General features: G+C 58.3%; 1 protein-coding gene and 1 long non-coding RNA gene across 4 annotated transcripts; one reads left to right on the top strand and one right to left on the bottom strand.

Annotated features, from left to right (window-relative positions):
• Nucleotides 1-4,822: 4,822 nt before the first annotated feature.
• RHPN1 (rhophilin Rho GTPase binding protein 1) lies at nt 4,823-13,974 on the bottom strand. Of its 3 annotated transcripts, none has more exons than XM_086335644.1 (15): nt 13,829-13,974; nt 10,889-11,004; nt 9,742-9,870; nt 9,271-9,346; nt 8,648-8,725; nt 8,240-8,364; nt 7,982-8,148; nt 7,602-7,795; nt 7,113-7,269; nt 6,928-7,032; nt 6,506-6,700; nt 6,129-6,205; nt 5,776-5,922; nt 5,531-5,692; nt 4,823-5,196 (listed from the first exon to the last, which is right to left on the bottom strand). In XM_086335644.1, the coding sequence occupies exons 1-15, from the start codon at nt 13,907-13,909 to the stop codon at nt 5,026-5,028; spliced, it is 1,980 nt and encodes a 659-aa protein (XP_086191770.1). In that variant the 5' UTR covers nt 13,910-13,974; the 3' UTR covers nt 4,823-5,025. The 3 variants fall into 3 exon arrangements, with proteins under 3 accessions (XP_086191770.1, XP_086191772.1, XP_086191773.1); XM_086335646.1 differs by lacking the exon at nt 13,829-13,974 and adding an exon at nt 11,414-11,552; XM_086335647.1 differs by lacking the exon at nt 6,506-6,700.
• Nucleotides 13,975-26,193: 12,219 nt separating this feature from the next.
• Nucleotides 26,194-26,512, top strand: LOC147359804 (uncharacterized). Its single transcript, XR_015141260.1, has 2 exons — nt 26,194-26,356; nt 26,471-26,512. It is a non-coding gene; the product is annotated as an uncharacterized LOC147359804 (long non-coding RNA).
• The last annotated feature ends 127 nt before the right edge of the window (nt 26,513-26,639 follow it).

Genomic DNA, 26,639 nt, shown 5'->3' with positions numbered 1-26,639 from the left:
AGGAGCTCGGTGAGGTGGACCCGCCCACAGGACTCCTGAATGCACAGACCCTGGTGCGGGGCAGAGCTTGCTAGGCTGCCTGGCCAGGGTGTGTGTGTGGGGTGGGGCTTCTGGCCAAGCCTGGGAGCCCCCCAGGCCTCAGCCCCACAACACACACAGCCAGGGGCTCGGCCACTGCTCCACGCAGGCTCTGAGCCACCCCATGGTCCTGGGGCCTCAGCTCGCTGGCCACAGCTAGAACAGCCTCCCCTCCACCTGGGGCTGAGCCCACAGACCATCTGAGAGATTGTGAGACACCCCGAAGGCACACAGCCCCTGGGGGCCAGCACAGAAGGCTCCGCACCCCCAGGACGCCGAGGCCCGGGGAGAGGGGCAGGGTCAGGGGTGTCTGCGGCTGCCTCATTGAGTTGGTCAGTCTCTGGCTGGAAGTCTGGAAATGCACATGTTCAGGCCGTTGTGGCTGAGTGCCCCAGCCACACGCTTCAGAATCTGGGGTTGAGGCGGGCTTTCCCAAACAGGGTGGGGGGTTGTTTCTCATGAACGACGGAGCTGAGCCCACCACTCTAAACCAGCGCCTGAGCCCTGTAGGGTCACGTCCGCTACGGAAGGATAAACTGAGGTCCAGAAACTCGGGGCCTTGAGGAAGTTTGGCTTATTGTATTTCCATGAACTTGGAGGCTTAGAGTGCTAGAAACTTGTTCTCTCCCAGGTCTGGAGGCCAAAAGTCTGAGACTGAAGGGTTAGCAGAGCAGCAGGGCCGTGCATGCTCGGAGGCCAGAGAGGACCATTTGTGCTCCCTTTCGCCTTCTGGTGTCTCCGGGTGTCCTTGGGTAGCGGCCTCACCACTCCAGTCACTGGCCCGTCCTCACATGACCTCGCCCCTTCTGTCCCTTACTGCGAAACGCGTTGGTGGATTTAGGGCCCATCCCAGTAGTCAGGATGGTCTTATCCCAAGACCGTTAAGTGGTCGCACCAGCAAAGGTCCTTTTCCTAAACCGGGGCTCAGTCACAGTTCTGGGTGGCTGCATGTCTGGGGCCACCACTGAGTCCCCTGCAGCCAGGCAGCAAGTTCAGCCTCTCCGGCAAAGGCTCCGGCTTGGGGTGCTGGCAACACACTGTACCCCCCGCGTCCTGGGCTCGGGATGCCCCAGCGCTCCAGCACTACCTCCCGGCCTCCATGACCAGCAGCCCTGTAACCCCCAGCCTCCTCCTCAGGGCCTTGGGGGCCGAGCCCCACCAGGAGCTCAGGGGCGGAAGTGCTGCTTCTCCCGCTTTGCGCCTCCCACATCCCACTTCCGGATCCCTGGGGCCCTGGCCCGTCCTGCCCGCGCCGCCGGTGACTGTGAGCTTGGGTGACAGCACCTCTCAGACTGGCCCTGGATCCCTGAGTGCTGCCTCCTGTGGCTCAGCCCAGGGGCCAGCGTCCAGTGGGGTGAAGGGCACAAACCCCCAGGTGGCCACGGTTAGCGGGATTCTGGCTGGTGTGTGGCACTGATCTGGGCCCTGTTTTGGAGGCTCCTGGGTCAGCCCTGCCTCTAGGGGGATCAGAGGCAGGTGGAAGCTGAGGCAGGAGCCCAGGGAGAGTGAACCTGGCGGGGAGAGGGAAGCCAGGAAGGGCCCCAAGCCGTTGGCCCTGCTGTGGTCCGCCGCCTGGCCCCGCCTCTGATCCCTGCCCCTCCCCCTCCCTCGCTGCTGCCTCCGCCTTGGGGCTCCCGTCCGTCCGCCTGCCTCTCCGCGCATTAATCTGTAATGGCTCACTGCTGACCCAAGCGAAACGGAGTTTGCCTTTTCCCCTCTCGGCGGTTTTCTGTTGGCAAAGCAAAATGATCGCAGCGCACGCTCACCTCGACCTCCCCGCGCAGGGGAGGACCGCCCTGGAAAGTGAGACGTCCCTGCCCGGCCGGGCCGAGGAAGGGGCACGGTCGCGGGCACAGCACACGCGGGAGACATCCGTGTGCTCACTGCCCAGCCCCTCCCCCAGCCCCTGCTCTCCATGTCCTCCATGGGCCCTCTCTGCGCTGGGCACGGGGACAGGGGAGTGTCCTGCTGCTGCTGGTGTGGAGGAGCGGGCGTGGTGCCCATCCGTGGCCCACAGCCCTTCTGGGGCACAGCGACAACCGTGATGTGGCTGGACCAGAGAGTGGGGGCTAACGCCGGGCCCTGAGACATGGCCGTGTCTGAGGAAGGCTGAGTACATCCCAAACCAGAATCGAGGAGGCAGAGACAACAGGCCAAGCGCAGAGTGAGGCTGGTGGGGGCAGGTGGATAGGAAGAGACCGCACCCTGGACACGTCAGAGCAGAGTGGACAGTCAGGCAGGCACACGCCTCCTCACACACACACCCACTCGTGTGTGGATCCCACAAGCCAGCCCATCAGGGTAGAGGACCCGGGGGCTCTCGGGGCACAGCCTGCACAGCCTGGACAGCCCCCAGCACACTTGGAGAAGCCATGGGCTTCTCTCCTGGGCCAGGCCAGGCCATGCATTGACATGACCACAGGCTGCTGTCTGAGAGGCAGGCATGTGGTGATGCTCACCCTTGGGTGCCAGACTAGCCTTTTGTTCTGAGTCCTGGCCCCAAGGGGCTGCAGTATTGCCCTCTGGGTGGGGGTCGGCCCACAGATGACCACTGGGGGCTTTGCCAGGCCCAGAGTCGTGTCCATGACCTCATCCCCGAGGCCTCCTGGAGCCAGCCCAGGACTCCACCAGCTGCTGGTTCAGCCGTCTGGGGACACCAGGGAGGTGCCAGGGAGACCAGATGGGCCGGGCCACCCCAGGGTGCTGGGTGAGGGTGGACACAGGATGTTGGAAGGGTGCGGGCGGAGCCCCCACCTTCCTTGGGGGCAACGTCTGGTTTGTTCCCCTCGCTCAACGCCTACTTTCCCATCTGGAAAGAGACTTCCTTGCTTCCTGGAGAGGTCGATGCCCAGCCACCCCTGACCCAGGGGAGCAAAGGCCCTGGCTTGCCCGAGGTCCCGGAGCCAGGCTGCCTGGGAAGCCTGGGAGGGTGTGGGCCTTGGGACGGGCCCTCCCCACCAGCCTGGGGGAGAAGCAGGTGGCGGCTCTCTCCCGGCTCCAGCCCCTCCTGGGTCCAGGTCGGCTGCTGGAGCAGGGATGCTGCCGAGTTCTGGACAGGACCTGCCAGTCCTGTCGTCCCTGATTAGCGTGTAATGGCTTCCTTGATGCACAGTTTTATTAATCAAATTAATACGAGCTGAGGTGACCTTGGCGGGTTCTGCTGAGAGGGGCATTCTCCTGGGAGGGGCAGGTGGTCAAGGAGGGACGCACCTGGATGTCCTGTCTGCCGGCTCGGGCAGCTGGGGGGAGCTCTGCCCTCCCACTCCGAACACTGTGCACCCTCATCACACCCACTCACCCACCCTCACACACTCACCCCCGCCAACGGCCCCCACTCCCCCCCAGCCCCAGTTATGCTGATGAAGGTGGAAGAGAGCAGGGGCCAGGTCCCTAAGGGCTGCTCCTGCTTGGGGACCCCACGGAGGAGACAGGCCTGATGTGCTGAGAGGGGCTGGACCTTGGTCAACAGGGGAGCTTCCTTCTCTCTGGGGTCTGCTGCCTGCCCTTCCCTAACCCTGCATGGCCCAGAGACCCCGCCTCCTGTAGTCTCGTGAGCGGGCTGTGGCTGCCCCCTGGTGGCCACAGGACTGCCCCCCCCCCCCCCCATCCCTGCGAGAACTGCAGACGGCAACCTCTCCCACCTTCCACCCCTTCCTTTGGGGCCAGGCCCTGAGCCACACCACCGCGGGGCCTGAGGCAGTGTGGCCGTAGTGGTCTCTGGGGCTGTTCCCAGTATGCGTGGCTGGAGAGGGGGGGTGGTCCCTGAAGGTTACGGTCCGAGAAGCCCAGTTTGGTGCCGAAGGGGCTGGGGAGAAGTACAAGGGAGCAAGGGTGAGCTGGGGGTACCCCTCTGTGCTAGGCCTGGGAGCAAGGAGGCTGAGACGGCCCCATAGACACCCCTCAAGCCGGAGCAGCGGCCTCGGACGCCCAGGCTCGACTGTGGGGCGGGGGCAGGGGGAGGAGAGCCTGGAGGGATGGGGTGGGGGCGGAGACAAGGCAGGGGCGGTACGGAGCTTGGCTGGAGGGGACATGGGGGTAGGGCCTGGCCTGCAGTGAGGCAGGCAGCTCCGGAAAGGACTGGACTGCAGGAACTGGGCTGGGGTCAGAGGCCCTCGATGCACACGGGGTCGGAAGGGGACAGGAGGTACGGAAGCAGGGAGGGAGTCCCGCTCTTTGCATGGAGGGACAGCAGAAGGCATGCAGTAGTTGGGCTCTGCTGGGACACCATTCGGGTGAGAGGCCATGCTGTGGACACCTGGGCTGCTTGTAGAGGGAGGGGCAGGGCAGGAGGGAAGCTGGTCCTTCTCCAGCCTGTGGGGCACCAGGTGGACCAGTGGGGGGGGTGCTCACCAGGGGTCACTGCGGGCCAAAGAGAAGCTGGGGTGGGGCGGTGGTCCTGAGGGAGGGTGTGGACAGGGGGTGGCATGCTGGGAGGAAAGGGATGGGAGAGCTCAGCCAGGGGCCTCAGGAGCCCAGCACAGGGGCAGCGGGCATCTGAGCTGCAGGGGCCGCTGCCACACATCCCCCTAGCCTGCCCCCTTCTCCCGTGACAGCTCCTTCCCGTCCGAGAGGAGTCCATGGACACCTCCACCCAGGCAGCTGCCCTCTAGTGGGCAGTCGGGACACAGGAGGACAGGGCAGCTCAGAGACAGTCTCCTGGCACGTGGGACTCAGTGCTCAGAGTAACTGTGACACATCTCGTGTGGGTGCTGCCCCTGGCCCCCGGCACTGGCTCAGACACATCTCATCAGACATCGTCTTTAATGGGCAGCTCTGGGCACTGGGTGGGGCAGCTGACTGGCTGAAGCTCCTGGTCCTGGATCAGGAAGGTCTGCACGGGGGTCCTCGCTCCCAGCCAGCTGGAGCCTGTGCTGGGGCCCTTGTGTGGGGGGAGCCGGCCCCTCACCACCACCCTGGGCAACCCAGAGGATAAGGGCAGCAAGCAGCTCAGGGCTGTGGGGCTGGGGACAGCCTCCTTCCAGTCTTGCCCCTGTTGGCCTTGCGGTTCCAGCCGAGGAGGGGCCTGGGCCTCGGGCTGCCTCGTGAGGGCACTGGTGTCTCCTGGCCACACTCCTTCTGGCTCCTCAGAAGCCCCCCAAGGGCTGGCCGGCGGTCCCCCTGTGTTCACCATGGAAATGGATGTGGGTCAGCTCCCCTGGCCTGGCCTGCTTGTGGCCAGCTGGTGAGTGCCAGGGGACGAAATGGTGGGGATTCAGGGGGTGGGGGGTCCATGTGAGGATGGCCATGGGGCAGGGCCCCCATGGGTTTGCCCTGCTGGGGGGCAGCGCTCCAGAGGCAGCTTCTGCCCAGAGCAGCTGAGGGGCGGGCTGGGCCTCGTGGAGGACCGTCCCAGCACCCTCGTAGCATCTGTGGGTATTTGGGGCCTGGCCAAAGGCCAAGGCTGGGGCAGGACAAGGAGTTAGGGAGACCCTCCCAAGGCCCTGGGGCTCACCGAGACGGGCAGCTCGGCAGCAGGCAGCAGCGTGACCACCTGCAGGCTCACGCCCTCGTCACCCACGCCCTTCAGCTGGGCCACCACCTCCGCGTGCTTCCACCACCTGCACGGCTGCCCGTTCACCGACACGATGTAGTCACCCTCCTTCAGGCCAGCCTCCTGCAGCAGACGGGGGGAGTCCCACAGCACCCCTCCACCTCTGGGTGGTCCCACCTTCCCTGCCTCCGGTGAGGGGGCCTTACCGCAGCCCGGCCCCCCGGAACGACTGCAGCAATGAGAACAGGCGAGTCTCCCCGCAGCGTGAAGCCGAAGCCTCCCTCTCCTCGAGACAGGTGAACAGGCCCCACCAGCCGCCAGTGGTTCTTGGCTGAGAAGACGGACAGGGGCCCCTGGGGGGGGTCAGAGGTCAGAGGCCGGGCTGGGCTGCTGTACTTGGAGGAGCCCCCCGGCCTGGAGCACTCTTGCCCTCATCTCTCCATTTGGTGACAGAGACTGGTGGGTCAGCAGTGGGGCTGGGCAGGGTGGGGCCCCCCTCGAGGACCTGCCTGAGTGCTAGGAAAGAGCTGAGGAGGCGGAGGCCTGGGAAGGTGCTCACCAGCCGGTGGAAGATATCAGCTACCTTCACCCGGGAGAAGCTGGGTGTCTTGCCCTCTGGCCTCTGCTGCGTCTTAGCTGAAAGGATGAAGGTGAAGGGAGGCAGGGCTGAGTCCAAGGCTCAGGGTCCCAGGGTGGTGGCCCGAAGTGCAACCATGCACTCCGGCCCCTCTGGGCACCACCAGCAGGAGGAGCCTGGTGGCTTTGGCGTCTGACGTCCCTGGGGGGACGGGGCAGGCACGGAGCAGCAAGGAGCTGTCATAGCGGCTCGCTCTGAGGGCTCTCTGTGTGGCCCATGGACCTTGATTGCAGGGGCCTCTGCCTGGCACCGGCGCTGGGGCCAAGACACACCCACCCCGGGGCCCGGCCGGTGCTCACGCTGGATGTCAGGGGCCTCGGTGGCCTCATGGAAGTCGTCCTCCAGGTCGAGCTCCGAGTACTTGGCCAGAGAGCGCTGCAGTGCCCGGGCCAGCACGGCCTGCAGCAGGTCCTCCCGGCGCAGGGCCCGGCACACGGCGTGCAGCTGCAGCGCCGCCTCCTGCCCCAGGAGGGCCCGCCTCAGGTGGGCCTTGCCTGTGGGACCAAGCTGTCTCATGCTGCTGGGGCCCCTCCAGGCCCCCACCCCACATGCAGCTGGAGGAGGGCAGGTCAGGGCTTCCAGGTTCATCCTGGGTCCGCCAGGGAAGAGCTGCCTCCCACGGGTGCCTGCCCTGCCCAGGAAGCCCCCCGCACTGTTGGCGCCCCATGGGGAGTGACGGCTGGAGTGGGGCGCTCACGGGGGCAGGGGCCTAGGGCCTCACCCAGCTTGCTGCGTTCCTCGCGCTCCTGGGGCAGCGCCGGGCCCCGGGCCTCAGCCGAGGACAGGAACACCTTCTCGAGGACAGGGAGCTCCGACTCGGCCACCGCTGGAGGTCAGAGAGGGCGGTGAGCCGCCACACAGGCCCCTGGCAGCATGGCACGCGGGCACATGGGGCGGGGCACTCACAGGCGCCGTCACACAGGCCCAGGGCCGCGTGGTAGTGGGCCAGGGCGTGGAAGTGCTCCGCCTTCACGTGCACCAGGGTGATCCAGGGGAAGGGCGCGTAGCCCCGGACGGGAGGCTGGGCCATGGTCCGATGCACCAGCCGGTACTCGGCCGCCACCTGCTGGCACACGGGAGGACGGAGGGGGCTGCCGCGAGCCCCGTGGCCTGGGCCCCGGCCTCTGCCCACCCTGGGGCCCCTCCTCCACCAAACTCCCAGTGGCCCTGCCCCACGTCGAGACGAGGTCAGGGGTCGGGGCCCCCAGTCCCTGCCCTGATTGGCATCACTCCAGACGTGGGGACTCAGGGCCCCGGGACCCTGAACAGTGCCCCCGAGGACAGCTGGCTTCCCCGCAGCCGCCCCTCCCGGCCCCGGCCTGCCCCTCAGCTCAGCGGGCACCCGAAGAGCCGAAGCCTGGCCAGTCCCCCGGGACAGCCGCCCCCCACCCTCACCTGGGCCGCCTCCTGGGCAAGGCGCAGCTGGGCTAGGCAGTCGTGGGCGGCCCTGGGGGCCTGCAGCAAGAGGCCCTCGAAGACACACTCCTGGGCCTGGGCGCGCATGAGCTGCTCCAGCATGGAGAGCGAGGCGGGGCTCATGTCCGGGCTGGGTGCATGGGAGAAGTTCTCCCTCAGGAGGCTGAAGGCCCCTGCGGGGAAGATGGGGCTCAGGGGGGGCTGCCCAGCCCTCGCCCTAAGCCCCTCACAGAGGGCCTGTGTGTGCCGAGCCCCTCGGGCTAGGGGGCCACCACGCCTGTGCCCCCTACCCCGACTCTGGCCCTCGAGCCTGAAAGTAAGGACTGCAAAGGCACAGCTGTGAGGTCTGGCAGCCTCACCGGCAGCCCTCTGAAAGGCCTCCACCGCACGGCCGATGCCCTCGGGGCAAGAGCGGTTCTGGCGAGCCCCGATCTGGGCGTGCAGGGCACCGATGTTGAACAGCACGCTTCCCTTCTCGAAGGCCAGGGCCCGCTGCTGGGCTGGAAGCCCTGTCAGTGAGTCGTACCTGCAGGGTTGGGTCAGGCTGGGAAGAGTTCCCACAAGAAGCTGGGGGCCTCAGGAACGCCCCCGGGGCTCCGGCCCGCCCCAGCCCCTACCAGTGGAAGAGCGGCCCGAGGCCCCGGGCAGGGGTGACAAAGCGCGCCTCCAGGAAGCAGAGCTGGTTGTAATAGGCCGTGAGCAGCTCCAGGCCGGCCTTGCTCCGGCTGGGGGTCCGCGTGGCCTGCCAGACGGAAGTCAGCTGGGTCCTACCGCCCCCGCCCGCCCCAGGGCACACGCGGCAGCCCCTGGGATGTCACAGCTCCAGGGGGCGCCCCAGGGTCTGCGGGTGAACATAGTCACACGTGCCCTCCCGGGAGTTGCTGCGGCCCACACGTGCCACTCCAGGGGACTGCAGGGCGCTGGGGTGGGAGGCGGGGCAGGGTCCCCGGGGTGGGCACGGGCACAGAGCAGCCATTCCCAAAGGCCAGCAGCCTCACGTGGGGGCTGGGGGTGCTGACACCCACCTGCCGCAGGTCCTCCAGCTCCCTGATCTCAGCCTCGTAGGAAGCTCCATCCTCCCCAAAGTGCCTGCAGATCAGCTCCTGAGGTGGTGGGGGGGAGGGTGGGCGTGGGACTTCCCTGGAGCCTCCCAGCCCGACATGGCTGAAGCCCCATAGTGAGGGGACCCCCACCACAGATGCGGGGCCCAGGGACTCGGGGATGTCTCTACTGGAACCCCTTACCCTTATTAACTCCCATGAGCCAAGTACTACCTGCCACCTGCCAGCAGACTCCTGAGGCAGAGGATGAGGCACCTTCCCGCTGGCCTGGCTGCAGGGGCTTGGGAGCCCCCACAAGGTCCCCCAGAACCTGAGGGTTTTCTCAGCACAGGCTCTGACTAGAGGGGGCAGCCCCCAGCCAGCAGAACCCTCAGAGCAGGAGTCAGGGACCCGGCAGCTGTCCTGGGACCTCCAGTTTTGCCGACATCTGTCCCAGGGTGCGTTCTGCAAAGCCCACCCGATCAAAATCCCCTCTGGCTGTGGAGGCCAGGTGGCTCCGGGTCAGACCCTTCTTCCCTCTGAGTCCTCACCTCAGTGAGACTGCTGACCAGGAAGCCCCTGAGAGCCAAGCCCAGGCTGCCACTTACCTTCAGGGGGGGAGCCCAGTCCAGGGGCTTGGTCTCCTTCAGCCCCAGGGGAATCATGGGGGCAGTGACGCCTTCGCTAGAACCAGAAGCAACGAGTCCAGACCCTAGGGCTGGACTCTGCTGTCCTCGGTGGCCCTGGGGTCACCCACTACCACGCCTGCTACACTGGACGCACTCCCCCCGATTCTGGAATGCCATGCCACATCCCTCAGGCCCTGCCTGGATGCCGGCCCTGCACACACAGGCGCTGGTGGTGTTCTCCCTCACGCTGACACACACACACGCCTCTGGGGCCAGTCCGTGTCCCCACACACACTCACATGCACACACGCCTTTGGGGCCAGTCCGTGTCCCCCCCCACGTACTCACATGCACACGTGCCTCTGGAGCCAGTCCATGTCCCCACACACACTTGCATGCACACGCGCCTCTGGGGCCAGTCCACGTCCTTGCACACACTCACACACACACCTCTCAGGCTGGCCCGTGTCCCCGCTGCTGTCGAGCCCCGCCAGCTCCTCCTTCAGCAGCTGCAGGCTGGAGTTGACGTCGCTCAGTTCCAGGGCCACAGTCTCCCTGACGCGGGCGTTGCTGGTGGCTCTAGAGGAGGAGGCTGAGGTGAAGCCCTAGTGCTGCCAGGGGACCCATGCCCCAGGCCTTCATCGCAGCCCAAGCTCTGGAGCCCATTCCACAGTGATGTGCCAAGGGGCCCAGCCACCCTGGGGGGCAGTGGTGGGGTCCAGGGCCCACCAGATGACCCCCTCCTCTCTGAAGCTCCCTGTGGGCCATGCGGTTTCCTGTCCGTACATGTGTCATGACTCTGGCCCGAGTACATGTGCTCGGACCCAGAACTTCCAGGGTGTGAGTCCCCCCACCACCTCTCACTCCCCCAGGACACGGCTCATGCCTGTCCTCTGGAGACTGGAAGGCAACTTCCCTGGAGAGATGGGGTTGGACTCCCTCTGTGCCTGCCAGAGGGACCGGCGGCTGCCCAGGAAGGCATGGGGTGGACAGGGAGGCAGGGCTGCTAAGGTAAAGGAGGGCCTGGCGGAGCCCTGGCCTGCAGCTGGCTTTGCGCTCACTGGTGGTGGCTCGGGCAGGCAGGGCCCCCTCCCCGGGCCTCAGATCAGCACCCGGAGAACAGGTGGGTGTGAAGGTGTGAGCACACAGGCTCCAAGGTAGAGATGAATTCCTGTCTCAAGGACTCATTCTCAGGTCCTCAACCCTGGGACACCTGTCACTTGCCACAGCTCAGCCTAAAAAGTGCAGCTGCTATGTCCATCCGGGTGGGGATATCCTCTCCAGCCTAGCACAGAATCCGGCTGGCCCTGAGCTGACCCTGCCAGTGAGGGCCACCGAGGTGGGGGCCCGAGTCACCTGTGAGCGTCCCAGCTGGGCACCATGGCTACCCCAGACCCGGGTGCGAAGTCCAGCCCTGCCTCTCAGGAGCCTGAACAGGAGGCCTGGTCACGGACTCACACGTGGACCAAAATACCAGGCACCCGCTGTGTCGCTGCCCTGCCCCGGGTGAGCCTGCCTCACGGGGGACTCTGGGAACATGGCCCTGCTTGCCTGGGGGTCCAGCCCTGGGCGGGTGTCCTGGGCAGCCAGCGCCCACCTGTACAGGTTCTCGGCGCCTGTCCGCATCCTCAGCTCCCTGTCGATCTGCTGGTGGATCCGGGCCCTGCGGCTCTGCAGGCGGCCATGCAGGGAATCTGTCGAGAGGTCACAGCCCTGCAGAGAGGCCACAGGTCACTGGGGCCAGGCCAGCAAGGACATGGTGGGCGGGGACAGGGCTGGACTGCCCTGGGAAGACGCTGGGCCCATAGGGTGCCTCTCTGGGGCTCAGCAGCCCAGCTGGAGCCCCGCCGGGAGATGGCCAATTGCTCCCAGCATCCTCCTGCACTTCTGAATTCCTTCTGTAACCCCCACGACCCATCCCGCCCACACAAACGCCAGACTGCGCACGTTTAGGTGGAGGGGATGCCCAGCCAGCTCCTGCCAGGGCACTGATGGAGAGCAGCCTGCCTGCAGGGTGCTGGGTCTCCTCTGGGCCACACTCACTGTGGCCGGGCTCCATCCCAGTTGGCCACTTACTGTGGCAAATGCCCAAACCACAGGCCCCAAGGGTCACTCCGCTCACAGGCAGCAGGCCAGGCCTTCTGACAGCCCCATCTGAGGTGTCTCAGTGCGGTTCTGCCCTGCACACGGGCCCCAGGCAGAGACCCCTGCGGCAGGTTGAGAGGGTGAGAGGTTTCCTCTGTCAGGGGAGGGGCTTTCAGGGCCCCAGTGGGACTGGTGCAGCTGTGGCCATTTAGGGACCTCCCGGCCTGGTCGGTCACCAGCCTGAGAGTTGGGAAGGACTTCTCAGAATGTTCTTCCCTGGACCATGTCCTCAGGCTCAAGTGGTCTCCTGGCCCTGGAACAGAACAGGGAATAAGACACAGTGCCTCCCAGGACCCCACCCTGAAGGCACAGACGTGCAGGGCTAATGCAGCCTCTCTGCAGTGGCTGCTGTCTTGCACAAATCTGAGGAAGTATGTCCGCACTGCCACAGAAAGAGCAGTCCCCGCCTTCTGGGGGCTATAGCTTATCCCAGCCTCATGCAGGAGGCACCCTAAAGAAGGCCTTACTCTCTTGCACAAACAAGACTCATGGCACATGGCCACCTTGGATTATGGCCCAACATTTCCTCCACATTCCAGTGTTCTCAGGAGAGATCAATCAGGGAAGACTTCCTGCAGGAGGAAGCATTCTTCTGGGACTTCCAAGTGGGCCTGAGGTAACTGGGAAGAGGGGACTTGTCCCCATTGAACAATGGGAGAGAGAGAGCAACCACCTTGGATAACTGCCTGCTGGGGGACTCTGGGCAGGTCCTCGTCTGTAGATGGAAAGGGGGCTGGTGTCAAGGCGGCATCAGGCAGGAAGAAGACAAAACACGGCTCTCCTCTCTCCGCTCTGCTGGTTGAGTGTCTTCCCACTGGCCTTCACCTCTTCCCCATGGTACCTCCCGTACCCACTTGGTGCAGAAGGGAATGAGAAGAGGACACGGGCAGTCTCCCTTCCAGGAGACCTGAGAATCCGGAACAGGGGGCATGCCACAGCTAAAGCTCTACTCCTCTCCCTCTGAAGGTCCAACTGCACAGCTCCAGCCTAAGGTTCTGAGTGAGCAGCAAGGCTGTCTGCCTGGGGAGGGGCGCTCCATGTACTGGGGAGAGGCTGCCAGCCCCGCGGGACTGTCTGTCAACACAGCTCATCAGGTGTCCGATGTCAAGTGCCCCCGGAGAGATGTGCTTGAAGGCAGGAGACCATAGTCCCCTCTGAGGCCTGCAGCCAGCACCCCTCATGGCCTCGTGACCCCAGCGCGCCCTCTAGGACACAGGCTGGCTGCATGACTTGGTGGGAAGCGCAACTGTGGCCCAATGTGCAGTGATGGGTGGTGCTCACCCCCATTTCCACACCGGGTGAAGGGGTCTGCCAGCTCGCGCATGTGTGGAAGAACCCCCACCTGATGGAGAAGAGCAGCGAGCCTCTCCCACACCCTCCCTGCTGCAGCCCTGGCAGCACCGGTCTAATGGATCCCCCAGAAGCCCAGGAGGAAATGGCAGGGGCAGTGGCCAGAACTGGCTAAGTGTGCAGGCAACCAGGCCAGCGCAGGTCTGGTAACAGACTGGAAGATGGTTGGTGGGGCCAGGCCTCACACCCTCCCTGGTGCAGGTGCAGCTATGCTTGGTGGTACCGGACTGAAAACTCTTGTGTATGTGGATGCCCAAGTCCTGGCATAAACACTGGGAAGCCTTTCAGTGACTCCCAGGGAACGACCAGGCTCCTAGGCTGCAAGGTGAGGCAGCCAGAGCACGTCTCCTCCTCAGACACAGACTCAAATGTCTCCACCCTCCTCCCTTGTACAGCTTTTCAGTCCTCCTGGAAATAGTCCACAGTCCACAGCCCCCGCAGGATCAGGGGTTTCAGGAGGGGGCAGAGGTGCGGGGAAGTGAGGAGGGACAAACCACCCTGCTGGGAAATCCTCCAGCCATTTCCTGTACCCGGGTGCATCAGCCACCTGTTGCTAAAAGTTCCATCAGACACAGAGCTGGGTGGCCAGGGCACAGCTGAACAGCCCTAGGAGAGACAGAACAGCTAGGACAGGAGGAATGACGGATGCCAGGGACAAACACGAAGGCCACGGGCTGTCATTGACCAGAGCCCAGCACCTGCCAGAGAAGGGGGTCCTGGAGTGTTAGAGAAAACCACGAGCTGCACTTGCGCTCCGACCTGTTCCGGTCGACGCAGGAGGGGTCCCCCAAACGCACTAGACAGGAGCCCAGAGGCCGGGCTCTGGCTCCGCACGGGTCCCCAGTTCCTCAGCGTTAAGCCCACCTTGCCTCTGAGGGGCGTGCGATACGCGACGTTTCGCCCCGGAGTCCAGCGGCACGCTCGGACGGGAGAAACCAGCGCCGATCCCGCAGCCCAGCGCTCGCCGGCTGCAGCGGGCAACAGGAGCGGCCGGGTCTGGGAACCCAACTCCCGGCGCCCCCCGGCCGTCGGGCACTCCCACCTTGCGGACGGTGCCGGCCGCTTGCAGCCGGGCGCTCTCCTCGCCGGCTCCCGGGCCGTCCGATCTGTCCTCGGGGACCATCGCCGCCCGCTGCTCGGGCCGCGCCCGCCTGGAGGCCGTCGCCGGCGCAGGGACCCCGGGTGCTCGGACCCGGCACTGCCCTCTCCTGGGGGTGGCGGTCCCGCCGGCAGGAGGGGCGGGGCGCAGGCCGCCGAGCGTGCGAAACTTCCTGCTGCCCAATCGGCGGCCGCGGCGACTCCGACGGACAGCAGCGCTGGCCAACCAGAGCATGAGGGAGGTGGTTCTCGAAGCCAGGCCCTGCCCACTCGCGGCCGCGGAGCCCCCGGGGAATGCGGTCGCCCCTGGCAACCGCCGGCCGGCGGAAAAGGGAAAAACAAGGCGCAGCGCAGGGCCCAGGGGCAGCCGGGGTTCCACCCGCCGGGCGGCGGGGCCCCCTCGGGGCTAATCCGAAAACACCCGCAATGGCTTGTTAACGGTTTTCCTGGCACGAGCGCCCGTGCAGCCTTTAAGGTCCACTTTTCTGTCTCCACTCGGGGACCCAGGCTCTGGCCTGGTGGCCCCAGTGCGGTGCCGTCCATTGTCACACTTCCAGAACCCGCTTCCAGAACCTTCCTCGGGAACCCGCCTCTGGAGCCCACACTCCAGAACCCCCCTTGGCAACCTGCTTCCAGAATTATCTTACTTGCACCACTTACATCTAGAACTGACTTACCTCCCGGGACCGGCCTGCCTCCAGAACCAAACTCTCCCTAACCTGCTCTCCCTGCAGGGTTACCCCAGGCCCTTCATAATTTCTCTAGTTATGGCAGGGAGAAGGTGATGGCACCCTACTCCAGTACTCTTGCCTGGAAAATCCCGTGGATGGAGGAGCCTGGTGGGCTGCAGTCTGTGGGGTCGCGAAGAGTCAGACACGACTGAGCGACTTCACTTTAACTTTTCACTTCCATGCATTGGAGAAGGAAATGGCAACCCACTCCAGTGTTCTTACCTGGAGAATCCCAGAGACGGGGGAGCCTGGTGGGCTGCCCTCTATGGGGTTGCACAGAGTCGGACACGACTGAAGCAACTTAGCAGCAGCAGTTATGGCAACTTTGGAACGCACTCAGATTTAATGTGGGGCTCACCTCACTGCACACCAGGGGCAGGAACACCAGAGCATAAGCAGTAGCCATAGCACATCTTCATCAAGTTCTGATAAAGTTCCAGCCTTGTCCATTGTAACCATCTCCCCACGGTCCCTGCCATGCCTCGGTGCAGAGCCCTGGGCCCCTCCCCAGATGGCCAGGCCAGATCCTGTCTTTCCCCAGAGCTAAATCCGGTAAGCTAAGCTTCTTGGCCAACCCTGGCCATCTGAAACAGTAGTAACAACAAAATAAGGTAATTGTTAACTCTGAGGAAAATAAAATGTAACACAGGATATGACCTGACTTAGCTGTGTATTTCAGGTTGTCCTGGCAGCTTGACCATAGGACCACCATAAGGAGTTTCTGTTAGGAGGAGGGGAGAGGGGAAGGGTTAAGAAGTGGGTGAGAGAAGCTGAAGCTTCATCCTGCTGAGGGGGAAGTCAGTAGATAAGGCCTCAGTTAGAAAGCAGAGTTCCAGATGCAGAAGCATGTGGTCCGGGACTTCCCTGGTGGTGCAGTGGATAGGAACCCATCTGCCTATGCGGAGGACACAGGTTTGATCCCTGTTCCGGGAAGATTCCACATACCATGAAGCAACTAAGCACCACAACTACTGAAGCCCACGTGATCCAGAGCCTGTGTTCCATTACAAGAAGAGTCACTTCAAGGAGAAACATGTGTACGGCAAGGAAGAATAACCCCCACTAGCACAACATTCAGAAAACAAAGATCATGGCATCTGGTCCCATCACTTCATGGAAAATAGATGGGGAAACAGTGGAAATAGTGTCAGACTTAATTTTTTTGGCTCCAAAATCACTGCAGATGGTGACTGCAGCCATGAAATTAAAAGACGCTTGCTCCTTGGAAGGAAAGTTATGACCAGCCTAGATAGCATATTCAAAAGCAGAGACATTACTTTGCCAACAAAGGTCCGTCTAGTCAAGGCTATGGTTTTTCCTGTGGTCATGTATGGATGTGAGAGTTGGACTGTGAAGAAGGCTGAGCGCTGAAGAATTGATGCTTTTGAACTGTGGTGTTGGAGAAGACTCTTGAGAGTCCCTTGGACTGCAAGGAGATCCAACCAGTCCATTCTGAAGGAGATCAGCCCTGGGATTTCTTTGGAAGGAATGATGCTAAAGCTGAAACTCCAGTACTTTGGCCACCTCATGCGAAGAGTTGACTCATTGGAAAAGGCTCTGATGCTGGGAGGGATTGGGGGCAGGAGGAGAAGGGGACGACAGAGGATGAGATGGCTGGATGGCATCACTGACTCGATGGACGTGAGTCTGAGTGAACTCTGGGAGTTGGTGATGGACAGGGAGGCCTGGCATGCTGCAATTCATGGGGTCGAAAGAGTCGGACACGACTGAGCGACTGAACTGAACTGAGCACAACTAGAGAAAGCCTGGACAAAGCAACGGAGACCCAGCATAGCCAAAAATAAATAAATAGATAAATAAAGAAATAAAAACCTCTAGTTGCAGGTGCATGTTCTTCGGAACTGTGGGATTCAACACCAAATCTGCAGCTCAGAGTTACAAGCGGTCACCCCTGGGGAGGCAGTGGGGCGCCGGAGGAGGTTCCTTCTTGGTTCAGCAGGTCTTAGAGACCTGAGGCTGGTAAAACTCCAAACCTTCTATAACAAAGTAACCCCAAAACTTGTGTTTTGAAGAATGGATGTCTAGTAATTGACAACAAAAAACATCCAAAATAAAAGGAAACTATTGGAAATGAAGAGATACTTCTAAATAAGGCGTGAATTAGAAGAAAGAACACAAACTGCATGTTACCTAAAAAATAACTAGAAAGTAAATAACATTATATAAAATTTATAGAACAAAAGGAAATTCTGTAACTTTACGTGACTTTATTACTATATAGGTATCATATATATGTGAAATAAGTTAACCAAATTAAAAAAATGGAGGAGGAAATAGCAAAACATTTAAAGCTGACATCAGTTACATAGCAAAGAAACTGAGTGTTTGAAGGAAAAAAGTTGATTAATCCCCAAAGGGCCCGATGGTGGGGGGGTAGATTTTTATCGGCTAGGCTCTGCCTCTGACTGCATAAGATTGGGTGCATTGCTTAGCCCTGGGGAGTGAGATGTTTATTATTTTCCCCCAGGTCACCATTCACAGGTGGGTGGTGGCAGAGGGTGCATCTGCAGGGGTGTCCACCACAGACCATGAGCCTCGCAGTGGAGATGAGGTTACTTCCTCTGGGCTTATTTCCGGTTTCCAGGGAGGAAGAAGCATCAGGAGGAAAACAAGATGTCCCCCCAGTTCCCCCAGAACGTTGTCACATGGCCTTGTGTGTCTCTGTGGGAGGCTGCGATGCACTGTCCTTGTGTGCTGTCCCAAAATAACTGGGGTTCTGCCTGTCAGTACAACCAGGATGGGTTTGCTGCTGCTAAGTCGCTTCAGTTGTGTCCGACTCTGTGCGACCCCAGAGACGGCAGCCCACCAGGCTCCCCCGTCCCTGGGATCCTCCAGGCAAGAACATTGGAGTGGGTTGCCATTTCCTTCTCCAATGCATGAAAGTGAAAAGGGAAAGTGAAGTCGTTCAGTCGTGTCTGACTCTTCACGACCCCATGGACTACAGCCTACCAGGCTCCTCCGTCCATGGGATTCTCCAGGCAAGAGTACTGGAGTGGGGTGCCACTGCCTTCTCCAAGGATGGGTTTGGATCCCCACAAAAGCACAAACACACCACATCAAGAAAGGAAAAGAGACCAATTACCAACACACAGGGAGATACTACAAACCGTGAGAAAACATTATGACGGTAAACTGGTCTGGAGAAGATGGATGATTCTGTTCCCAAATGTGATCAAAGCTGACCCCAGAAAAGGGGGGAAACAAGGATAGACCAATGTTCAGTTCAGTCGCTCAGTCGTGTCCGACTCTTTGCGACCCCATGAATCACAGCACGCCAGGCCTCCAGTCCATCACCAACTCCCGGAGCCCACCCAGATCCATGTCTATCGAGTCGGTGATGCCATCCAACCATCTCATCCTCTATCGTCCCCTTCTCCTCCTGCCCTCAATCTTTCCCAGCATCAGGGTCTTTTCAAATGAGTCAGCTCTTTGCGTCAGGTGGCCAAAGTATTGGAGTTTCAGCTTCAACATCAGTCCTTCCAATGAATACCCAGGACTGATCTCCTTTAGAAAGGACTGGTTGGATCTCCTTGCAGTCCAAGGGACTCTCAAGAGTCTTCTCCAACACCACAGTTCAAAAGCATCAATTCTTCAGTGCTCAGCTTTCTTTGTAGTCCAATTCTCATGTCCATACGTGACCACTGGAAAAACCATAGCTTTGACTAGATGGACCTTTGTTGACAATGTAACGTCTCTGCTTTTGAATATGCTATCTAGGTTGGTCATAACTTTCCTTCCAAGGAGTAAGCGTCTTTTAATTTCATGGCTGCAATCACCATCTGCAGTGATTTTGGAGCCCCCAAAATAAAGTCAGCCACTGTTTCCCCATCTATTTGCCATGAAGGGATGGAATCAGATGCCATAATCTTAGTTTTCTGAATGTTGAGCTTTAACTGAAGTTTTTCACTCTCCACTTTCACTTTCATCAAGAGGCTTTTTAGTTCCTTTTCACTTTCTGCCATAAGGGTGGTGTCATCTGCATATCTGAGGTGATTGATATTTCTCTGAGCAATCTTGATTCCAGCTTGTGCTTCTCCCAGCCCAGCGTTTCTCATGATGTACTCTGCATAGAAGTTAAATAAGCAGGGTGACAATATACAGCCTTGACGTACTCCTTTTCCTATTTGGAACTAGTCTGTTGTTCCATGTCCAGTTCTAACTGTTGCTTCCTGACCTGTATATAGGTTTCTCAAGAGGCAGGTCAGGTGGTCTAGTATGCCCATCTCTTTCAGAATGCTTCTGTTAAGTCCCTACCATTTCTGTCCTTTATTGAGCCCATCTTTGCATGAAATGTTTCCTTGGTATCTCTAATTTTCTTGAAGAGATCTCTAGTCTTTCCCATTCTGTTGTTTTCCTCTATGTCTTTGCATTGATCACTGAGGAAGGCTTTCTTATCTCTCCTTGCTATTCTTTGGAACTCTGCATTCAAATGGGTATATCTTTCCTTTTCTCCTTTGCTTTTTGCTTCTCTTCTTTTCACAGCTATTTGTAAGGCCTCCCCAGACAGCCGTTTTGCTTTTTTGCCTTTCTTTTTCTTGGGGATGGTCTTGATCCCTGTCTCCTGTACAATGTCACGAACCTCCGTCCATAGTTCATCAGGCACTCTCTATATCAGATCTAGTCCCTTAAATCTATTTCTCACTTCCACTGTATAGTCATAAGGGATTTGATTTAGGTCACAAGTGAATGGTCTAGTGGTTTTCTCCACTTTCTTCAATTTCAGTCTGAATTTGGCGATAAGGAGTTCACGATCTGAGCCATAGTCAGCTCCTGGTCTTCTTTTTGCTGACTCTGTAGAGCTTCTCCTTCTTTGGCTGCAAAGGATATAATCAATCTGATTTCAGTGTCGACCATCTGGTGATGTCCATGTGTAGGGTCTTCTCTTGTGTTGTTGGAAGAGGGTGTTTGCTATGACCAGTGCATTTTCTTGGCAAAACTCTATTAGCCTTTGCCCTGCTTCATTCTGTACTCCAAGGCCAAATTTGCCTGTTACTCCAGGTGTTTCTTGACTTCCTACTTTTGCATTCCAGTCCCCTATAATGAAAAGGACACCTTTTTTGGGTGTTAGTTCTAGAAGGTCTTGTAGGTCTTCATAGAAACGTTCAACTTCAGTTTCTTCAGCATTACTGGTTGGGGCATAGACTTGGATCACTGTGATATTGAATGGTTTGCCTTGGAAACGAACAGAGATCATTCTGTCATTTTTGAGATTGCACCCAAGTACTGCATTTCGGACTCTTTTGTTCACCATGATGGCTACTCCATTTCTTCTAAGGGATTCCTGCCCGCAGTAGTAGATATAATGGTCATCTGAGTTAAATTCACCCATTCCAGTCCATTTTAGTTTGCTGATTCCTAGAATGTCGACGTTCACTCTTGCCATCTCCTGTTTGACCACTTCCAATTTGCCTTGATTCGTGGACCTGACATTCCAGGTTCCTATGCAATATTGCTCTTTACAGCATCGGACCTTGCTTCTATCACCAGTCCCATCCACAACTGGGTGTTGTTTTTGCTTTGGCTCCATCCCTTCATTCTTTGTGGAGTTATTTCTCCACTGATCTCCAGTAGCATAATGGGCACCTACCGACCTGGGGAGTTTATCTTTCAGTGTCCTATCTTTTTGCCTTTTCATACTGTTCAAGGGGTTCTTAAGGCAAGGATACTGAAGTGGTTTGCTATTCCCTTCTCCAGTGGACCACATTCTGTCTAGAACAAACTGCTAGAAGGGGCATTAGACTCGACAGTCCTGCAGCAAATCCATCGGAGAGCAGACCCACCCCCCCCCCAACCCCGGCCCACCCCCCACCCCTCCCTTCCCGCTCCTCAGAGGATCCCGGCCTGTGGAAAACGGAGAGACATGGAACGGCTTACAAAGGTCAGAGGATCACGGCTACCGAGGAGAGGGCAGGAAGCCCTTCATGGCTCTACCCACACAGCTGAGTGTCAGAACCTGCTGTTGTCTGCCTGCCCCGCCCCTGTTGTTACAGAATCCACCTGGGAGGGGCAGCCAGTCAGCCCCAGAAGGCGGAAACCTCCGTGCAAGAAATTTAACCAAAAAAAACCTCTGTTAGGACTAATTAGATAATTTGGTAAGGTAGCTAATGTTAAGCTAACTATGTTATGGGCTGAATTTTACCCCCTTTCCAAAGTCCTGTGTTGAAGCCGTAATCCTAGAGTGATAGGATTTGGAGGTGGGGCCTGTGGGAGTGATTAGCGTTAGATGTACATCAAAGCTGTATGTCGTCACCCTGCTTATTTAACTTATATGCAGAGGACATCATGAGAAACGCTGGGCTGGATGAAGTACAAGCTGGAATCAAGATTGCCAGGAGAAATATCAGTAACATCAGATATGCAGATGACACCACCCTTATGGCAGAAAGTGAAGAACTAAAGAGCCTCTTGATGAAAGTGAAAGAGGAGACTGAAAAAGTTGGCTTGAGGCTCAACATTCAGAAAACTAAGATCACGGCATCTGGTCCCATCACTTCATGGCAAATAGATGGGGAAACAATGGAAACAGTGTCAGACTTTATTTTTTGGGCTCCAAAATCACTGCGGATGGTGAGTGCAGCCATGAAATTTTTAAAAGACACTTGGTCCTTGGAAGAAAAGCTATGACCAACCCAGACAGCATATTAAAAAGCAGAGACATTACTTTGCCAACAAAGGTCGTCTAGTCAAAGCTATGGTTTTTCCAGGAGTCATGTATGGATGTGAGAGTTGGACCATAAAGAAAGCTGAGTGTCAAAGAATTGATGCTTTTGAACTGTGGTGTTGGAGAAGACTCTTGAGAATCCCTTGGACTGCAAGGAGGTCCAACCAGTCCATCCTAAAGGAGATCAGTCCTGGGTGTTCATTGGAAGGACTGATGTTGAAGCTGAAACTCCAATACTTTGGCCACCTGATGCAATGAACTGACATTGGAAAAGACCCTGATGCTAGGAAAGATTGAAGGCAGGAGGACAAGGGGGGCGACCGTGGATGAGATGTTTGGATGACATCACTGACTTGATGACCATGAGTTTGAGCAAGCTCCTGGAGTTGGTGATGGACAGGGAAGCCTGGTGTGCTACAGTCTACGGTGTTTCAAAGAGTCAGACGTGACTGAGCAACTGAACTGAACTGACCTGAGGGTGTGGACCCCACAATGCGATTAGTGTGTTTATAAAAAGAGCGATACCAGGGGGTTCCCTGGCGGGCCCATAGTTAGGACTCTCCACTTTTCACTGCCAAGGGCCCAGGTTTGGTCCCTGGTTGGGGAACTAAGATTCCACAAGCTGTATGGTGGGACCAAAGAAAATAACAAGAGAGAGAGACCAGAGTTTGCTTTCTCAGCCACATGAGGACACAGTGAGAAGGTGGCCGTCTGCAAACCAGGAAGAGAGTCAGTCTTCACAGGAGCTGAATTGGCTGGCTCCTCGATCTTGGACTTTGCCTCCAGAACTGTGAGAAAATTAATTTTTCTCCATGGCAGTACAAGTCCTGATGGGCTCTGGCTCACAATTTTACACGGATCGGTACTTTGCACATGCAAACCAGATGGGCTTTCAATGTGAACCATCTTTGAATTGGAAGAAAGGTGGGCTCTGTTCTGAGAGCCCATCTGGAGAGTCACCGGCTGGCCCAAGACCCAGCGGCCATGCAGCTGGAGGAGCCAGGACCCTCACGGCATCCAGCACCTTCTCCACACACATCCCGCTCCATGGGGAATGCCCAAGGGAGCCAAAAATGTACTAGGAGGAGGAGGTGGGACAGAGAAACCCAGAGAGAGCAGCTGATTCTAGAAAATTCCCATCTGGTCTGGATCGGGTTACTTTGATTGATGAGGCACTGCAGGATTTGGGTCTGGGAGCTTTCAGTTTGTTGCTAAATGTCAGGTGACTTGGTGAAAAGTTGTGGCACTTTCATTGACTTTCTCTCTGGTCCCAAGTCTCAATTAGGACGGTGCTGACACTGTTTATTTACATTTGCATTTTTTTCAGAATGAGGGGCAGAGGAGTCAGGCTCCGGAGGCCCAGGATTGGCAAAGAATTCCATTACTCACATACTTGCTCACTGTTGTGGCATGCTAAGATTTTGGAGTTTTGGTGTGTGCCTCTACTTAGAGGGTATGCAACATAAATTGAAGAATAAATAACCGTAAAGCCCGAAGGGAGCATGATATACTGCTGTGTGTGAGCCACTTGTCTGTGACAAATGGCATACCAGGCACCGCAGGACCACAGGAAGCCTTAATCAATGGTGGTAATAGCCACCGATGCATCACTGTGAGGGCGTCACCGAGGGACTGACGCTGGAGAAGAATCAACGGGATGTGAAAAAGGAATTGTTTGTAAATACAATCAACAATTTTGTATTCCTGAGAAAGCCATTCATCATTGGGAAACCACCTTTAGTAAAAGATGCACCCGGCTTCCCAGTGAGGCGGGGCCATCAATCCTTCCCAAGTCCTGGGGCCAGCTCAGGGCTGTCAAAGGCTCAGGGAACAGACACACGTATTTATTCTTATTTGAAGGCAAATTGAGAGTCATTTTTTTGGAGGGAAAGTGAGCAGAGGGCACCTATAAAAGTCTCTTGGGAGCAGAGAGAGCTCCTGAAAAGTCTTCTTCTTTGGGGCACCTGGCCCGGGCCCCCGAGTGCCCAGCACACTGTCCTTGGCCACGTCTGCGCTCTCTCCCTCCAGGACACGTGGTGCATGTGGGGTGGGAAGGAGAGGTCTCTTTGAGCAAGGAAGGTGCTTCTGGGGAAATGGTTCTTTAGGAGGATGTGGTCTAAGGAAGGTCCTTGTAGTCTGGAATTGTGGCCTGGCTCCACAGACATTTTTCTGGCCCCTCTGGGGAACTGGTTTCATCCTTACAACACTGCAAGGTGAGGACTCCCAGAGCATGGCGGTTACTGGTCTGATCCCGGGCAGATGGCTGGAGGTGCCTGCAGGTCTTTCCCCGCTGAGGCCTCCCCACAGTCCTCTTGGTGGATCCTGTGGCCGAAGGACCACCTTGTGCTCTGGAGGAGTGGAGGCCAGGTTGGGGCAGGCTGCAGGCAGGGCTGCCTGTGCTGGGACAGTTATGGACAGGTGGCACGGCCATTCATGGCAGCGCCAGGGAGAGGAGGAGCGGCTGGGGCAGCAGGGCTGGGCCACAAGCCACCCAGAGGGATGGGGCGGGAGGGGCGGGCTCCAAGGAGCGCCCATGAGCGTGGCCTTGTCCCACGCCGCCGACAGCCCACGGGACACGGCCAGGAAAGGTGGTGGAGGGCGTTGGAGACCTTGCCAGGGCCTGTCAGCAGGGTGTGGGGGCAAAAGGCTGCTCTGAGAGAATCAAAAGTGAGCCAGAGGACAGGAAGTGAGCACATGTGGCGAGTTCTGCTCTGGGGGCGCAGAGAACTGGTGGGACACGTGGCTGTGGGGTCCGGGGAGAGCTGAGGGGCTGGCTGGCCTTTAACGGAGGGAGCTGCAGGCATAGGAGGAAGTACAGGAGGCACAGCCGCAGGTACAGGAGGAGGCAGAGCCCGGGTCACAGGCAGGGCGCACGTGGGTGGGGGATGCAGACGCTCCCTGCCGGCTGCTGCTGCGTGTTGGTGACATAGGAAGCAAGGTCCTCGCTGAGAGTGGGCCGGGGAGGGGTGCTGGAGGTCACAGCAGGGGAGGAGGGGGACAGCTAAGGACAGGGAGTGGGGATTCCTGGCAGGGGGGCCCCCGCTGGCGTGTGGCTGCCCGGACACCTGGGTTTAGCCAGGGTTTAAATGGGTGAGGGGGCAGCTGAGTGTGCTTTGCAGATGGACTGTGCCTCTGATAGACTGTGGCACCTAGGAGAAGGAAAACACCCTTCATCCCAAAGACTCATTCCTTTGCGACCTGATCCAGAAAGACTCAGTTTCTGGGTGGAGGTAACTCTGACGTCACAACTGAACACCCTGTTGTCAGGCTGTCTGGGATACAATTTATGAAATGTATTTGCCGCCTCCCGCTCAGTCAACTGACAACAAGGCTCTTATGCCAAATCCTGGACCACCTAGACGTAGGTTCCCTCGAAAATATATATCATCAGAAAATATGCATCATTTATTTACCAAGCAAAAAAGGGGCATAATTCAGTGGAACCAAAGCTTCCTTCTCCCTGAAAACCTGTTTCTATTTTCCACGTATGACTAATTTTTAATCTCAGTGACTGAGCGGTAATGCCATTGTCACTGATGCTGACAATGGGGTTTTTTAAGAAGCATATGATAGATGTCGCCTTCATGGTATCCTTTTTTGGTTATCGCTCCTGTGGCGTTCAGAATAAAATGAGTTCAGCCTCCGTGAGGCTCTAGCAAATCCAGGCGCAATTGTAGATTAGATGCCATCTTTATGCAAAACTTGCCCCGCACACACTTGGCTGGCAGCGAGAGGTCGTAGAGACGACGGAAGACTTCCGTCTGGCCATTATTCACCAAAGCAGGAAAACAGCTATTTACCTAACGCCCATTTGTTAAGAGAGTAGGAAAATGGAATCTTTAATAACGTCAAACAAAGGCACCAGGAGTTATAAAACAACAACCAAATTGTAAAATAAGGAGCATGTTTGTAACGGCCTCCTCTGTTTTCACCTAAGGTATGTTTTTAGGTGGTTTACCTGTGATGGGGTTTTAGGGTCACAGGACACCCCATCCATGCAGACATGAAACCTGGAGCCCTGAGTGCCATCCTCAACTCCTCTCATCCCCAGCTTCATCACCCTGAGCTGGCTGACCTCACCGCTGTCTCCCAAGGGACCAGGCACAGCGTTGCCCGCAGGATTCCCTGCCCCACAAGCTGTCTTGCCCACTGAGGTCCATTCAACGCTCTAAGTGCAGTGGGAGGGGGTGGTTATCTTCCCTAACCTGACAGCACCTCGCCAACCCGGTGTCTGCACCATCACATCCACGCCCACCAGCCCTTCCCCAAACCCAGCCTGCAGGTGCACATGCACATTCACATACACGTGTTCACACTCACACACACTTGGGCGAAGACCTCCTATGAGGCCTTGGCCCTGGGCTGCTCCTTGTTGCCCCCACTGTCCTGGCCCAGTGAGCACGTGGCAAGTGGGGCCCGGAGGGGGACTTTCCTTCTGATCCCCCTTCTGTGCATGAGCCTGCAGGGCCCTGAGCCCGAGCGGCCGCGCTGGGAATGGGCCCAGGCTGCTGCTCGGGGCACATCCTCTGGGGCAGGGGGGCGCCCTGGACTCGAGTCTCCGCCTTCGCCCCTGGGTCGTCCAGGTCCTGGAGCCACCCGCCGCATTCCTGAGTTCTCAGCTGCCTTCGTTCTCTTTGTTGCCTACTGGCATTCATCTTGTAACAAACACCCCGAGTTAACAGCATTTTTTTCCTCTTCCTTTTGGCTGGTGCCTCTAAGGCCGTAAGTACTCACGCAGAATTGGCAAACGGGCTGTTTCCAGTGGAGTTATGCTTGCCTTCAAGATGGTCAATTGTGAGGTTTAAAAATATAAAGATAATGACACATAAAACGCAGGGAAACGCTCAGGACTTGTTAACTGAAACTCTGCCTAGAGACCGTTTCCCTGGTAACGGCGTCAGGACACCGAGCACCTGCTGGTGTGCCTGTCGGTCCCGGGGGAGATTCAGAGAGGCGTCCTGAGCAGAGGGCCTGGCTCTTCTCTTGGCTGTGGGTGGACGTGATTTAGCTCTTGCTGTGTTTTAGAGGTAGACGCGGCCAGTGGGACCACCGGCCACAGGTATGACGGACAATAGGCTGCCCCTGCACGTGGGCCCAGGCTCACCCCCTCACCGACTGACCTGCTGCCCACCTGGGCTCCTCTGTGAGGCATCTCCACTGTGTTTTCTTACAGTTGCAGACAGACAATTACAGATAAAGAAGCCATGATGGGAGACAGTCCAGTATCCGGTTTGAAGCCTTTCTTGGTGAAGGATAAGGTTGCCCTCAGGAGGTCGCTAAGAGTCAGACACGACTGAGCGACTTCACTTTCACTTTTCACTTTCATGCACTGGAGGAGGAAA

Source organism: Bos grunniens, chromosome 14 (genome assembly GCF_055505025.1).
Source record: "Bos grunniens cultivar Pamir isolate PY7600 chromosome 14, Bosgru_T2T1.0, whole genome shotgun sequence".
Taxonomy (NCBI): Eukaryota; Metazoa; Chordata; class Mammalia; order Artiodactyla; family Bovidae; genus Bos; species Bos grunniens.
The sequence above is the reverse complement of the archived record's forward strand: the minus strand, read 5'-3'. Positions and strand labels throughout refer to the sequence as shown.

Excerpts from the sequence above, each read along its gene's own strand:
- RHPN1 (XM_086335644.1), bottom strand. The coding sequence starts at position 13,909 with ATGGTCCCCGAGGACAGATCGGACGGCCCGGGAGCCGGCGAGGAGAGC. Across the intron at positions 7,796-7,981 it reads GGCCTTTCAGAGGGCTGCCG|GGGCCTTCAGCCTCCTGAGG; the intron begins GTGAGGCTGCCA and ends TCTTCCCCGCAG. Across the intron at positions 7,270-7,601 it reads TTGCCCAGGAGGCGGCCCAG|GTGGCGGCCGAGTACCGGCT; the intron begins GTGAGGGTGGGG and ends GTGTGCCAGCAG.